General features: G+C 39.3%; 2 protein-coding genes across 4 annotated transcripts; one reads left to right on the top strand and one right to left on the bottom strand.

The window, feature by feature from the left end:
* Positions 1–493: 493 nt before the first annotated feature.
* Positions 494–5,426, top strand: msl2a (MSL complex subunit 2a). The gene is made up of 2 exons (XM_079819101.1): positions 494–1,466; positions 2,369–5,426. The coding sequence occupies exons 1-2, from the start codon at positions 1,325–1,327 to the stop codon at positions 3,847–3,849; spliced, it is 1,623 nt and encodes a 540-aa protein (XP_079675227.1). The 5' UTR covers positions 494–1,324; the 3' UTR covers positions 3,850–5,426.
* Positions 5,328–12,752, bottom strand: nceh1a (neutral cholesterol ester hydrolase 1a). 3 transcript variants are annotated; one of them, XM_079819103.1, is made up of 6 exons: positions 12,647–12,752; positions 10,318–10,370; positions 9,531–9,753; positions 9,321–9,390; positions 9,070–9,241; positions 5,328–6,843 (listed from the first exon to the last, which is right to left on the bottom strand). In XM_079819103.1, the coding sequence occupies exons 2-6, from the start codon at positions 10,354–10,356 to the stop codon at positions 6,226–6,228; spliced, it is 1,122 nt and encodes a 373-aa protein (XP_079675229.1). In that variant the 5' UTR covers positions 10,357–10,370; positions 12,647–12,752; the 3' UTR covers positions 5,328–6,225. The 3 variants fall into 3 exon arrangements, with proteins under 3 accessions (XP_079675229.1, XP_079675228.1, XP_079675230.1); XM_079819102.1 differs by having other exon boundaries at positions 10,318–10,381; positions 12,647–12,751; XM_079819104.1 differs by lacking the exon at positions 12,647–12,752 and having other exon boundaries at positions 10,318–10,611.
* Positions 12,753–14,026: the final 1,274 nt, after the last annotated feature.

Raw genomic sequence — 14,026 nt, 5'->3', positions numbered from 1 at the left:
GCTAGATTCTTTACTGCATTTTAAAAGTTAAAGTTAATGGACACTTTCCTCTATATGTAAATCTCCATTTCTCTCTTATTCAGGGAATCGTCTTTTCTTACCTATTGCAAAAAGGAAAAGATAAAAGCAGAATGTTCAAGATGAACATTGAATACTACTTTTGAAGATCTTCGTGGCATATTTCTGCTACATACGATGTTAAAGACCCTTTCTGTTATTGTTATTATTATTTTTATTCGCAGTACACAATAATTTTTTGTCTTTTTAGTATGAGTCCAAAAGTCATTTTAATACTCTAAAAAAAGTGAGAGGCGTGTACAGGCAATCATTAGGATAATTTTTATTGATTATTGCTAAATTTTATATCATGTTATGACAGACAGAAAGTAATTAATTCGTTTAATAATGTTATTTTTATATAATTATCAACACTCACGTAGAGCCTCTGCTCACAGTAGCGTGTAATTTGTACAGTCTACCGCTAGGGGGCAGTAATCACCGGAGGTCGTGTTTAATTCCAGGCGCTCTTTTACTCTTGTTTGGTATTGTTCCTCTCAGGATGCAAAAGTTAACAGAGGAATAATAAGCAACGAAATTGGCTCTTAGCACAGGCTAATGTTTGGGAATATTTTGCAGAGTAGGGAATTCAGTTGAATGCTATATTATAAACATATCGCTCAAACGGGAGGCTATCGCACTCGTCCATGAGAAAAAAGCTCTCTTCAACAACCCGAAGAAAAGTGCAGGCGATATTAGCTAGCTAGCTTACTAGCGAGCAAGCGAACTGTGTGGGTTGTTCAGTTGATCTGTAAATAACCGCTGTGGTTGATAGTTTCAAGGATTATATTTTTGTGCAACAGATTTTTCCCCCTGTTTTTCCGTTTGTTATTTGTGGACGGATTATCCGCAGAGCTCGTGCCGCCGACAGTACACATCGGGCCTGTTGTGCTCTGCTCCTCTCTAAAATGTTGTTTATCGCTCCGTCCTTCATCTCTGTGTACTTTATCACAAAAGCGCAGCGCTCATATTGAGGTAATCGGGATCTGACACTAATGGAAGGCAGACTATAGTCTGTGCCCACAGCATTTTATCTTCACCGAGCTGACCGTCTCTGGAGGATCTTCTAAACATTGACATGTTAACAAGCAGACGACTCAAAGCCGTTCATCTGCTTGCGAGTCATGTCAAATCACACTCTTTGTTTGAGGCGTTGCGTCAAGCCTGGTTGATTGCGTTCTCACAGTTATTCTGCACCGGGAGTCTGGTCAACAGTCGCTCTCAGTAGCCCGCTCCTCTTGTCCTGCTGTTGACCGAAGCCGCTGAGATGAACCCGGTAAACGCCACCGCGCTGTACGTGTCGGCGTGTCGCTCTCTTCTGCAGTGCGACCCGAAGGACCCGGAGACGTACGGGGGGCTGTTCAACGTCCTGCCTTTCTTTAGAGACTCCCTGTCCTGTCTGGTGTGTGGTGAGTACCTTTAAAACTAAGCAATGTACGAGAGGCCGTGCTATGTTTTGAATATAGTCTCGTTGCTGGGCATCTGGCGCAGCGAAGTAGCCGTTTGTTCACAATACACAGCACAGCCTCGAGTGTGTTATTGCTTTTATTAAAGGGTCACTACATAATAAAGTTTTTAAAACACAATTTTCATTCAAACGGTATTTTATTAAGCAAACTGAGTCGCGTTCTTCCACTAGAACGTAACGCATGTGGCATAACAACGTAGTTACATACACACACAAAAGATCTCATGTGGGTTCTGCACAGTGATATGATGGATAGCTGTATCATCCAATCAGCATCCAGGAATGAAAGTATCCGCTGCAACAGTGTCCGCCCACTTTTTCAGAAGCCTTCTTGAGACTGCAGAGCCAAGGGTGGAGTGTGAAGTCTAGCTCCCTGTCTCTAGATTTAATTTGGGTGTAATGGGTGGGGCTAAAAGGTCCAACCACACCCTAATCCTTCCCATAACTCTATTTCTCCACCCATTAGATCCACAGAGGTGGGGCTGGACTAGGTCAAGCTCCTCCTGTAATGTCAGAGGGGGAGCTGGATATCATTTGGCTCTGCAGTAAGCACCAGTTGAACTTGGTTTATTATTTCCCATAGGGATTTTTAACATCATTTTAAAGAGTTATAGGTCATGAACCAAACCAAGCGAATCAAAACATTACAAACTTTGATTTAAAGCCAAAACAAGTTCAAGACTGTATACTTAACTACTTTAATGATGGAAAAAAACTACAGTCCCATGAATTACTGTGAATGACATAACCCATCTGTTGCACTTTATGGAATTAAATTTTACATGATGTTGTTTTATGCTGCTCAATTGTTTTAAATGAATCTATTGTTTGTTTTCTGTCTAGGAAATTTGCTTCTGGAGCCACTTGCTCCAAAAAATTCCTCCTGCCAGCACTCTGTTTGCAAGGGTTGTAAAGGCAAGAAAATGTTATTAAAGCCATCCTGCAGCTGGTGTAAAGACTATGAGCAGTTTGAGGAGAACAAACAGCTCCAGATTCTGATCGACTGCTACAGGAGTCTCTGCGAGTGTGTCTCAGTGTGCGTCATGACAGAGCAGAGTGCCTTGGGGGTCAAAGGTTACCCTGAGGTCAAGAAGATGCTGGAAGAGTTGTTGGGGGCGAATCACGAACCGGAAGAGTTCAGTTCTGTCACAGACTCTTTGGATGTTCCTCATCTCAAAATGGAGACGGACTCGTCAGAAATCTCTGCTGACATCAAGCCGACTGACTTGGACAAACCCTCCGAGGCCGAGCCGATCCCAGCCGAAATAGATAGCCCCAAGCCTGTCAGTGTCGACGAACCTCTGAGATGCAACTCAGAACTACACATGGGCACGGTCACTTTTAACGCTGTAAAGTGCAAAGTTAGTCAAGACGGAAGCGTAGAATCCGTGCACCTCAGTGCGGAGGACACAAGCATTCTAGAGGACTTTAAATCTGACATTACGAGCGAGGAGGTGTCCTGTGAACAGACTAAATCAACAACAGAGCTATGTCAGTACTCATTACAGTCCCAAACCAGTGGCACCCTTGCGCCAGGACACCCTCCACAGCCGCAGATGGGCCTGACGTGCCTCGCTGCAGCCCACCGGAAAGTGCGCCTGAGCCGAAAGCGCTCTCGCTCCGAGAGTGACAGCGAGATGCTCCAACCTCTGCCCATCACCAGCCTCATCCAGGGGCCATCGGTAGCGGCCACAGCTCCGCCGAAAACGCCATTTGAACCGAAAGCACCCTCCCCGCCTGCTGTCGTGGTCACTAATGGAGGCATTTTGAAGGTTAACAAGGCCATGCTGGATTCAACTAAAAATATCCAGATAAACACAGACCTGGTTAATAAGAAAGTGCAGGCCAAGTCTAAAGTGGCCGTCCCAAAGGCGAAGGGCAAGGCGAAGGAAAGGCTGCTCTCGGCTAGCGTGTTGCCAGGCCAGCCTCCTAAAGTCGTGTACAAAAAGACGCAAGAGAAAAAAGGCTGCAAATGTGGGCGAGCCACCCAGAATCCAAGTGTTCTTACCTGCAGGGGTCAACGGTGCCCCTGCTACTCCAACCGTAAAGCCTGTTTGGACTGCATCTGCAGGGGCTGCCAGAACTCATACATGGCCAACGGGGAGAAGAAGCTGGAGGCTTTCGCCGTGCCTGAAAAAGCCCTGGAGCAGACCAGGCTCACTCTCGGCATCAACCTCACCAGTATTTCGGTCAGAAACGCTGGCACGAACGCTGCCGGGGTCCTCAGCCTGTCCGCGGGCTCGCCGATGGCCTCTTTCCTCGCGTCCAGCGCCGACGAGGACCAGAGTTTCGAAGAGGCTCTCGAGATGCATTTTGACTGTTGAGAGCTGTCCTGCTACTGATGTCTCTCTTAGCCGTGGTCGATTGGAACAGGAATTGTTTGCCAAAACTCTTGTCTGTAGTTTTTCATGTTCAACCTCTACCATCAAACACACGCACACACTGCTGTAATGGAAAGTTACTGTGAAGCTGAGCTTTATGGCGTATTTTCGTTTTATTTTGAAGGAACTGTATGCTTCTGCATGACCGTTAAAGTCACAACGAACTAAGGATCTGATAAACGTCTGTTATTTTTCTTTGTATGTTCAATGACCCAAACCTTAAAATGAGTTTCACAGGTATTGCTAACACGTATGGCTCATTATAAATTGTCCCAAAGCTATTCAATGATTAACATTTGTTTACATTCTGTGGTGACTTTTTTTTTTTTTTCTCCCTCAAATATATATAAATATGAATATATTACATCTAAACTCATTGAAGGTAAAATTATACACAGCTGTCTGTGATGTCTGTTTAATGTCAGATAAAAGAATTTACTTATGGTGGAAAATGTAGCACTTAGTCCCAATAGTGTTAATGGGTTTAGACACCTTTTGTGGTTCCCGTGTCATCCTGGATCTCATTTATAGGACTGGGGTGTCCCATCAGGATATTGATTTTTTTTGTTAAGTGGATGGTTCCTTATTTTTTGAACGGACCGTAGTGCTATGTCACTTTTTATTCGTCATGTTCAACCTTTGAAAGAAAGACGTTGAAATTCCACGTTTTATAAGGATGATGAAGCACAAATCTGTCATGACAGCTATGTTTCTCCAACTTCGAGAGTTGCTGATTCATTTTATCCTCACTATTGCTCATTGTTAGTTCAGACTGAGCGGTCTGTGTCATCAGTAGAATATCTACACGTTTTTTGAAACAAGTGAATGTAAGAGTGTTCAGTGCGTTACCTGAGAATGTATTCATGGCAGTGATGTTTTTAAAGCAATATGAGAATCAAAATGATAACCGTCTTTTAAACCCTTTCCCCCACACAAAGGCATCATATTTATTTTGATGCAAACTGTAAAGGAGTATTTCGAAATGTTATGTTCTTTAAATGTATGCCTGAGCACCTTTTAGCACCCATTGATGCCTCTTTACTCTGATCCTGATTAGTTGTGTTTGTCTTGCGGTTGTGTTGTGATTCCTGTTTTAGGGACCAAAACTAGAAGTATGTGTTGAGAAAGGTCAGTGAACACAGTCTTTACTGTTACGCTGCACCGTTTCATGTCTTATATAATGAAGCCGGGTAGGCAGTGCTTCATCTGTATCCTTAAATATGCTTGAAAACACTATCAGTAGGGCTTTGACCAAATATTGAAAATCTTAGTTGAGTCTTGGATCTTAGTGGGATATTGTGTTGTATTTTCAAACCTTATAGTTTGGTAGTGTTGTTTTATTCCTCCCTTTGCTTTTCAATGGTCATTACTTGAACTCAGATTTTAGTTTCTTGATTTTTTTTTTTTTTTTTTTTAATTACTGGAGAACCTCTTATTATTGCTGGTTTATTCACTGCCACAATGAAATAATGAAAATTGCAGAAAGCAACAAAAATAAATTATAGTTTTTTATTTCTTGTTTTTCAAAACTGTGTTGTGTCATGTATTATATTTGCGTTTTGAAAATGCAGCACGAATGATTTTCTATTTTGTTCAAGAACTTTAGTAAGCCTAGCTTTGATTGGCTCAAGGAACGGTACGTCACCATCTCAGCCGATAGAGGGCAACATTGCTACTAATATTAATAACTTTCCAGTTAAATATTTTTCGTTATAAATCTAGCACAATTATCCAAAAGGTATAGAACTACAACATAGTTTTACCTCCAACAAACGAATGTGCTTATAAAAGGAACATAAACGCTTAAAGCAGTTTTTCCTCATCATTATTCAAGAATGTGAGAATATTTGAAACGCCACAATGTTTTTTCTTGAATAATTTTATTTTTTATTGTAGCAGAAGCTTCAATACATGTTCCTATTCACTCAGTGTTTCAGTAGAAATATTATACAATTAATTGCAGGTCTTTGGAGTGAAAGTCTAGCACAAATGTTATGAAATGCATGGTGATATACGACTTCTGTTTGGTAGTAAAGACGAGCACAAAAAATGTAAGCATATTTTGAACATACTTGTGTAGATTAATGATGTTAGTGCTATATATATTCAAGAGAAAATCCTTTGTCATTGATTTAGTTCTTAGGACGTTCGTTTAAAAATACACTTAAATGTGTTAGTCATTATTTGAAAGACAGGATACGGTTTCTTGATTTAAAATATAAATCCTCTGTCATGCTGCAAAGAATGCATCACAGTGTGTAAGAAATCTCCAATAGACGCATTTTATGTGTCTTCTTGTACACGTACCGAGTCAAATACCTACAAATGTTCGTCTAGCCAAGCAATATAATTCTGCACTGCCCTTATTCCCACAGAGAAGTAGCAGGGCCAGAAAGCAAAGCTCACACAGCCATGGAAACCATCTTCGTAATGGTCATTAGTGACAGAGACCCCTGCCAGCTGCAGCCTGCGGGCATACATCATCCCATCATCCCTCAAAACATCGTGCTCTCCGGTCAGAATGTAAGCACGTGGCGCCATACGCAAAACCTCATCCTCCGCAAGTAACGGAGCAGCTCTGGCATCCAATAATGCCGGTAAATCCTTTAAAATACCGGGAGAGCCAGTCAGCGGAAAAACAGGCTTATAATGTTTTATTAGTCGTTTGGGGAGGAGATTGGTCCAGTTCAGCTTTGAACGGTTCAAGGACAACAGGCGTTGGTCTTGAGCGGTGTGTTTGTTCATTATAATGGAGTGCACGAGGTCAGGGTCGGCGTCTAAGTACTCCAACCAGAAACGGGCCATTAGTTTGCGGTACAGGATGGGAACATTCTGGTTTTGCTGATAAGAAGCCGTGTTGAAGTCTAGCGCCTGGAGCACTGGGTAAATCAAGACCTGCAGTTTGAATTTCACAGATGTACTGTTGTCTATTCCAATCTAATGAGAGAAAACAAAAATGCATGTTGATTAACCGCAACCACATCACACTAGCTAAAGGTTAAATGGTTAGTTCACCCAAAAAATGAAAATAATGTAATTTATTACTCACCCTCATGCCGTTCCACACCAGTACGACCTCCGTTCATCTTCGGAACACAAATTCAGATATATATTTTTAAATCCGATGGCTCAGTGAGGCCTGCATTGGCATCAATGTAATTTACACTCTCAAGATCCATTAATGTACTAAAAACATATTTAAATCAGTCCATGTGAGTACAGTGGTTCAATATTAATATTATAAAGCGACGATAATATTTTTCGTACACCAAAAAAACGAAATAACTTTTATAGTGATAACCGATTTCAAAACACTGCTTCATGAAGCTTCGGAGCAGAAACGAATCAGCGAGTCGATTCAGCGGTTCGGAGCGCCAAAGTCACGTGATTTCAGCAGTTTGGCGTTTTGACAAGCGTTCCAAATCAGGATTCGACTCGCTGATTCGTTTCCTCTCCGAAGCTTCATGAAGCAGTGTTTTGAAATCGGTTATCACTATATAAGTCGTTATTTCGTTTTTTTGCCGTACGAAAAATATTCTCGTCGCTTTATAATATTAATATTATACCACTGTACTCACATGGACTGATTTAAATATGTTTTTAGTACATTAATGGATCTTGAGAGTGTAAATTACATTGATGCCTATATGCAGGCCTCACTGAGCCTTCGGATTTCAACAAAAATATCTTAATTTGTGTTCCGAAGATGAACGGAGGTCGTACAGGTGTGGAACGGCATGAGGGTGAGTATTAAATTACATTATTTTCATTTTTCGGTGAACTAAACCTTTAAGGGCTCCAACAGATTGATACATTTAAAGGAAGCTGCTGCATTCATGCCATATCATAATTTCGAGATGACAACATGACAACTCAGAGTTTATGTTTATGGACTCAGAGTGATGCTTTTCAATGGAAATACTATCAACACCAAAATGAATATGCAGCAGTCAGGTGGTAGGCCTACAGCGATCACATGAAACAAGTCTGAAAATTATCAGTGTCATCATTATCAATTATATAAAGTTTTTTACGAGTCCAAATCTTGTAATTACTGTAATTCCGACATAGGCCATGTTCACACTGTCAGTCCTCCGATTATTTGTGTATCCGATCTATCTGATCTAAAATTATGGTCGGCCACACTGTGTATCGCAACTGTTCAAATCTCATGTCTTTCAGCATGTTTCCTACAACAACGTCTGATGTTTACACTTTATGTGGTGTGAGAAAGTCACATAAGCTTCGCAAAATCTGATCATAGCTGTCAATCTGAAATGGATTTCCAGAAATGTGATTTGAATAGAATTTCAAACCACATTTCATGTGATTTTTTTTTTTATCGGATTTCAATTATATATGCACAAAAATCGTATTTGGACTGAAAGTCTGAATATAGCCATAGTGTCAACACAACAATGGTTCACCCAAAAATAATATAATATAATATAAAATATTTATTTTGAAGTCCCCATAATATGTAGCCCATTTCCACCACATAAGAATACAAAAATCATGCTTTTGTAAATCATAAAAAAATCATAAATTGAAATTATGAGATGGTAAATCATAATTATGAGATACAAAGTCCTAATCAAGTCGAAATGATGATACAACCTCAATTATGAGATAGTCATCGTCATCATCAAGTCAAAATGACGATACAGTGTCAATTATGAGACAAGTCAAAATGATGACAATTCGAAATTATGAGTTTTTATGTCAGGCTTATGACAAACGTGTCATTTTATGACAAAATATGTTTTTATGATAAAGGTCTGAATGAATCGTTCTTTTGAGTCTGATCTTTTCCAAAAATTTCTTGATTGAGTAAACAAAATTTTTTCACTAATCTGATTCTCAATGATCCGGTAGATCATTTTCTTGATGATCGTATGGCTTTGGACATCGTGAAATAAAGCGCCCACAGTTATGATACTTGTGGTGTTTTTGTAAATTTTTCATTCCCCATTCAGTGTATTTGCATACAAAGAGCGACCAGAACAATTATTTATTCACATTTCATTTGTGTTCCACAAATGAAAGTCATACAGGTTTGGAACAACATGACAGAATTTCCATGTCTGTTTAACAGCCAATATGACCTGAAATGATATTACATCATAAGGAATCAGTAATTGGGAAATAAAAGTGGAAGTGTACCCGCTGAGCCACTGCAGCGGCCAGGTTCCCTCCTGCACTGTCTCCACACACTGCCACTCGCTCTGGATCGACCGAGTATTGCGCCAGCACTTCTGGCCTCAGGAAGTGCTTAGCGGCCTGCACACACTCCTCATACTGCACTGGGAAGTGCACATCAGGAGCCATGTGATAGCTGCACAAAATGAACACTCAGTGTGACTGATCAAAACCATAGATGATTTTTCTCTTCCAATGAATGCGAGTATACTCACTCCACCGTCACAACCACTGCGTCCAGATCAGCTGCCATCTGCCTGCAGAGACTGTCATATGACCCCAACTCTGATGGCAGATAAAGCAGTCACATGAAAACACCACTCGCACATAATCCCATGACCGGACTAAACAGGACAGAGGGATTACTGCCACCTGATACATCAAGAAACGTGTATAATGGTTAAAAAGGAAACACTTGGACGTACTTGGAGCACCCAAGGCCCATCCACCTCCGTGGATGAACATAACTGCTCTCCTCAGCTTTTCCCGTCCAGGAGGGTGGTACACACGCACATGGACCCCATCAAACAGGATATCTTCAGCCTGGATCTCTTGGTTTGTGATCGGCACCAAACTCTCAAAATTGACTATGGCGGAGTTGATAACGTGGACACTATGGCTCAAACCCAGCGAGTGAGCAACATCTCCCTGCAAAACAACAAGGTCAGAAAACGGTGATCTGAACTAACCGTTCCCCTCATTATGGTTTTGAAATGCAGTCTGCATAAATATTTTTGGTGCATTGAAAAAGAGAGAAAAGTTCATGAAGACAGAGAACAGAGAACATTTCATCCTGCCCTGGGGTATTATCTACAGTTGTGCCAAGTTGGTCAAAGTTCATCAGAACAGGCAGATCAAGGTCATTCATTTAACATGTCTCCTCTAAAACAGATGGTCCTCTATTAATATCAAATACTGGACGTTGTCTAAGTTTTATGCTAGTTATTTTATATTGTACAATATATTAAGAATCAATAGCCCTGAGATGTTATGTACTAAAAGCAAAAATCAATATATGAGGAATAAGTTCTACTTAAGTTTAATGACAAATAAAGCAAATCTAAACTTTTAGTATTGTTATTTTTTGATATACGAGTTAAAAGGTCGTATGAGCTATTTTGGTTTAGAATGGAATATTAAACATCTTTCCAGCCAATCAAAATGCTCCGTTCCTCAATTCACCTGGTGGACTGTTTAAAATGTGCCACTTACCATACTCACAACTCCCCGGAATGTGGCATCCAACACCATCAGTTTCCATTGCTCTGAGATTGCCCTAGGCAATGGGATGTAGATGTAATAGGCAACAGCAACTGATAATAACAAGGTAATGCTGCAAAGCAACTTCATCATGAAGTGATGTCTGTCTTCCCTTCTCTCTGGAGCTATCAGGGGGTTAGACAATATGACATTGTGCAATTCTACAAAGATTTTTTTGATGTTACTGTTACTTCCTGTGGATAACCATATAGCATTCTGGGAAATGTAGTTTTCATTCTTTAAAACATAATTATTGCATACTGTGCTTACAAAGCCACTACCCTAAGTGTAATATCTTATTTAACGCATATTCATTTTCACAAGGTCTTTCAGGGAAGAATTTAGCTCAAATCTATAGCATCTTTTCGTGCTTCATGCAATCTGATTAGGACTATATATATATTTTTTTTATAAATGTTTCAGCTGATAATGTTCAGTGGCATTAGGTGATGATTAGTTTTACTCCTTGACCTCAGCAGTCATGTACACCTGTCCTGAACAAGTGTTTACATTTCCTTTGTGTTACAAAAGAAAGTCATATAGGTTTGGAACAACATGAGGGTGAGTAAATAATGGCAGAATTTTCATGTCTGTATAAACTATCCCTTTAAAACAGACAATAGCCTATGACCTGAAATGATATCACATCATATGACCTGAAATGATATTACATTATAGTAATTGAGAAATAAAAGTGGGCATGGAGCGGCCACGTTCCCTACAGCACTTGTGTGTGGACACCGCCACTCGCTCTGGATCGACCGAGTACTCAATACAAATGTTGTTTTTTGAGATCAGCAAAAACAGGTTTATAATCGTTTTTTTTTTTTAAATATAATTTTTTATAAATGTTCAGTGGCATGATGGCATGGTGATGATTAGTTTTACTCATAGGTTTTACTCCTTGACTTCATCAGTCATGTCAAATGTCTACCACTAGGGGACATTGTTGTTATGAGAAAAATCCTCATATGACCACTCACATGTGATGATTATAAAGATAATTTGTTTGGTTAGACATTTATATATGTTTAATAAAAATCCCTTTAATCTATAATCAAGCCAATTCATTTTGATTACTTAACATAATTGTGAGTTTCCAAAAATTAACATTTTACAAAGCATTAACCAACGTAAAAGAATATTTTTTATTATTATTATTAATTATTAATATCTTTATTGACAGCACAACGTTGAAACTTAGTTAATAGTAAAGTAGTAGTGTCCTTGTTTGAAACGTGCTCTCACAAATATATCTGTTGCATTTCATTACAGCTGACGAAATGGATTGTGTCATAAAAATGACATATTTAGCATAGGCTATACCAATTGAGGAAGGTCTGTGTCGAGTAGAAAACCAGACAGCTTCTAATGGTAGGTTTGACATAGGCCTATACCATAATCTCTCCTCACCACAGTCCTTGCATGCAGTGCATGTGCTCTGAGCTCTTCTGTCGAAACCATCTAGCCATTCAGGATTTTTGTGACTTCTGCGCAGTGATTACTGTAATTGGAAAAATACTGCGGCTAGCTCAGCAAGAACTGCCAAGTCAGGAGGAAAAAGCAGCAAGGGTTTCGGTCATTTGGCTCTTTGGTCTTCATAACTGTTGTTTCTTGCATTATCTATCATCCCTCCTCTCTTATTATGAGACAACTGAGGCGTGCAACTGTTTGCTTTTGCTTAATGACTTTGGTCAGAGTAGAATTGGAAATATCTAAGAGACGTCAAGGATGGGGTGACGTTGAACTGAAGAAGCCGTTAGTTACCAAATTCGGTAAAACTAAATCACAAAAGTGCTCAGTAATCTACAGACAAATAGCACTACTCATTTTTGAGAACAGTTTTCTTTGGGATAGCTAGCATATGACTAGCACTGAAAGTAGCTTACTGTTGGACTGTGGCTCCAATATCTATAGTAAATCAGAGAGAAATGTAACATTACTAAATGAAAACATCTGTTGTGTGAAAATAATTATAATGAGACCAAAAGTTTCATGACTACAGGATTATAGGAGTTTTTAAAGCAGAATGATGCTAAACACGTGCTCACTGGGTTTCAATGGTCACACCATGCACTTGCCATCAAAACAAACACTGCTATCTTTCTTTATCAGAGACATTATGTCATTTCAGTGTGATCATTCCTAAATCTAAAGAATGATTTAAAGAAAACGAGTTTGGTTTAACTCTCAAACGATCAGCTGTCTGCACTTTCGTTGACATTTACGCATGAAAATGGGAATTTTCAATCGTCAACTCTAAGAAAAGAAGTGTGCTTACCTCTAACTTCTCAAACACAAAATGTCATGTGAGAATTCTGCTGTTACCCCTGGGCTTATTTCTTGTTGTTTGAGGTTGTTTCACCGCTCATCTTCGCTTTTGAGATGAGATTTAAGTGACGTCATGTCCCCCACAAAAGATCATGGGAGTCACTTCTCTGAAGGTGTGGACACATACCTGTGACTAACATGATGTTTACCTTGTTAGAAAAACCAGGCCATACAGCTTAAGGTGGTCAGGCGGGTTTTTGAACGTGAAAAGGTTATATACCGTGGGTTCCTGTCAGTTTAGCCAAAGTGGTCTACCAGCTTTAACCAGGTTGAGTTTGGTTAGACCTTGGTTATACCAGCTAATGATCATAAATAACATGCAAACCACACTGTGTGAAAATGTGCAGCTGTTATCTTAAGAACTATTCTACCTGACCCAACCCCTAAAAAACTTGTTTTGGTGCAACCGTATAATTATTTAGTCATGTTGGTGTCTGAGACTACATTAAAACCTATTTTAAACCTGGAAAATTTGAAAATTGTAGGGTTTTGTTTAAAACAGAAACATTGATGTACAACGAGTAAGAAATATTTCTGATTCATTATGCCACTATTAAATGAATAGTTCATATAAAAAGGAACATTTTGTCATAATTTACTCACCCTCAAGTTCCAAACCTGTATGAATTTCTTTCTTCTGCTGAACACAAAAGATTATATCTTGAAGAATGTCGGGTACCAAACAGTTGATGGACCCCATTGACTTCCATAGTGTCAATGGGGTCCATCAACAGACATTCTTCAAAATATCTTGGCTGTCACAGATTATGGGACTCTGTCTTTGTACAGACAGACAAATGTTATTTCTTTTATTACAGTCATCATCAGGTTTGACACAAACTTGAGTTGATGCAGCTCTACTGCGGCTGTCATTTAAGCAAAAGGGAGACAAACCTGCATTTTGAAATGAATGTACATTTTTCAGTTCAACTATTCACTTGAATTGTTATGTTAAAAATACAATTTGTAATGGAAAGATTTATAGTTTCATTAAAATTATGACTAGTAGTCTAAGACTTTTGGACATAATTTCAATAAGCATATATATACTGTATATAAAATCATATTAAAAAATATACAGTGGGGAGAACAAGTATTTGATAGTTTACCTACTTACAAAGCATGTAGAGGTCTGTAATTTGTATCATAGGTACTCTTCAACTGTGAGAGACGGAATCTAAAACAAAAATCCATAAAATCACATTGTATGGTTTTTAAATAATTAATTTGCATTTTATTGCATGACATAAGTATTTGATCATCTACCAACCAGTAAGAATTCAGGCTCTCACAGACCTGTTTTTCAAGAAGCCCTCCTGTTCTCCAATCA

The sequence above is a fragment of the Gobio gobio genome, assembly GCF_949357685.1.
Source record: "Gobio gobio genome assembly, chromosome: 6".
NCBI classification, from domain to species: domain Eukaryota; kingdom Metazoa; phylum Chordata; class Actinopteri; order Cypriniformes; family Gobionidae; genus Gobio; species Gobio gobio.
Note: the sequence above shows the minus strand (reverse complement) of the source record. Positions and strands in the feature narration are given on the sequence as shown.

Coding starts and splice junctions, on each gene's coding strand:
- nceh1a (XM_079819104.1), bottom strand. CDS start 10,458: ATGATGAAGTTGCTTTGCAGCATTACCTTGTTATTATCAGTTGCTGTT. Junction 9,391..9,530: donor ATGGGCCTTGGGTGCTCCAA/GTACGTCCAAGT, acceptor ATCTGCCATCAG/AGTTGGGGTCATATGACAGT. Junction 9,242..9,320: donor GCAGTGGTTGTGACGGTGGA/GTGAGTATACTC, acceptor CATTTTGTGCAG/CTATCACATGGCTCCTGATG.
- msl2a (XM_079819101.1), top strand. CDS start 1,325: ATGAACCCGGTAAACGCCACCGCGCTGTACGTGTCGGCGTGTCGCTCT. Junction 1,467..2,368: donor CCTGTCCTGTCTGGTGTGTG/GTGAGTACCTTT, acceptor TTTTCTGTCTAG/GAAATTTGCTTCTGGAGCCA.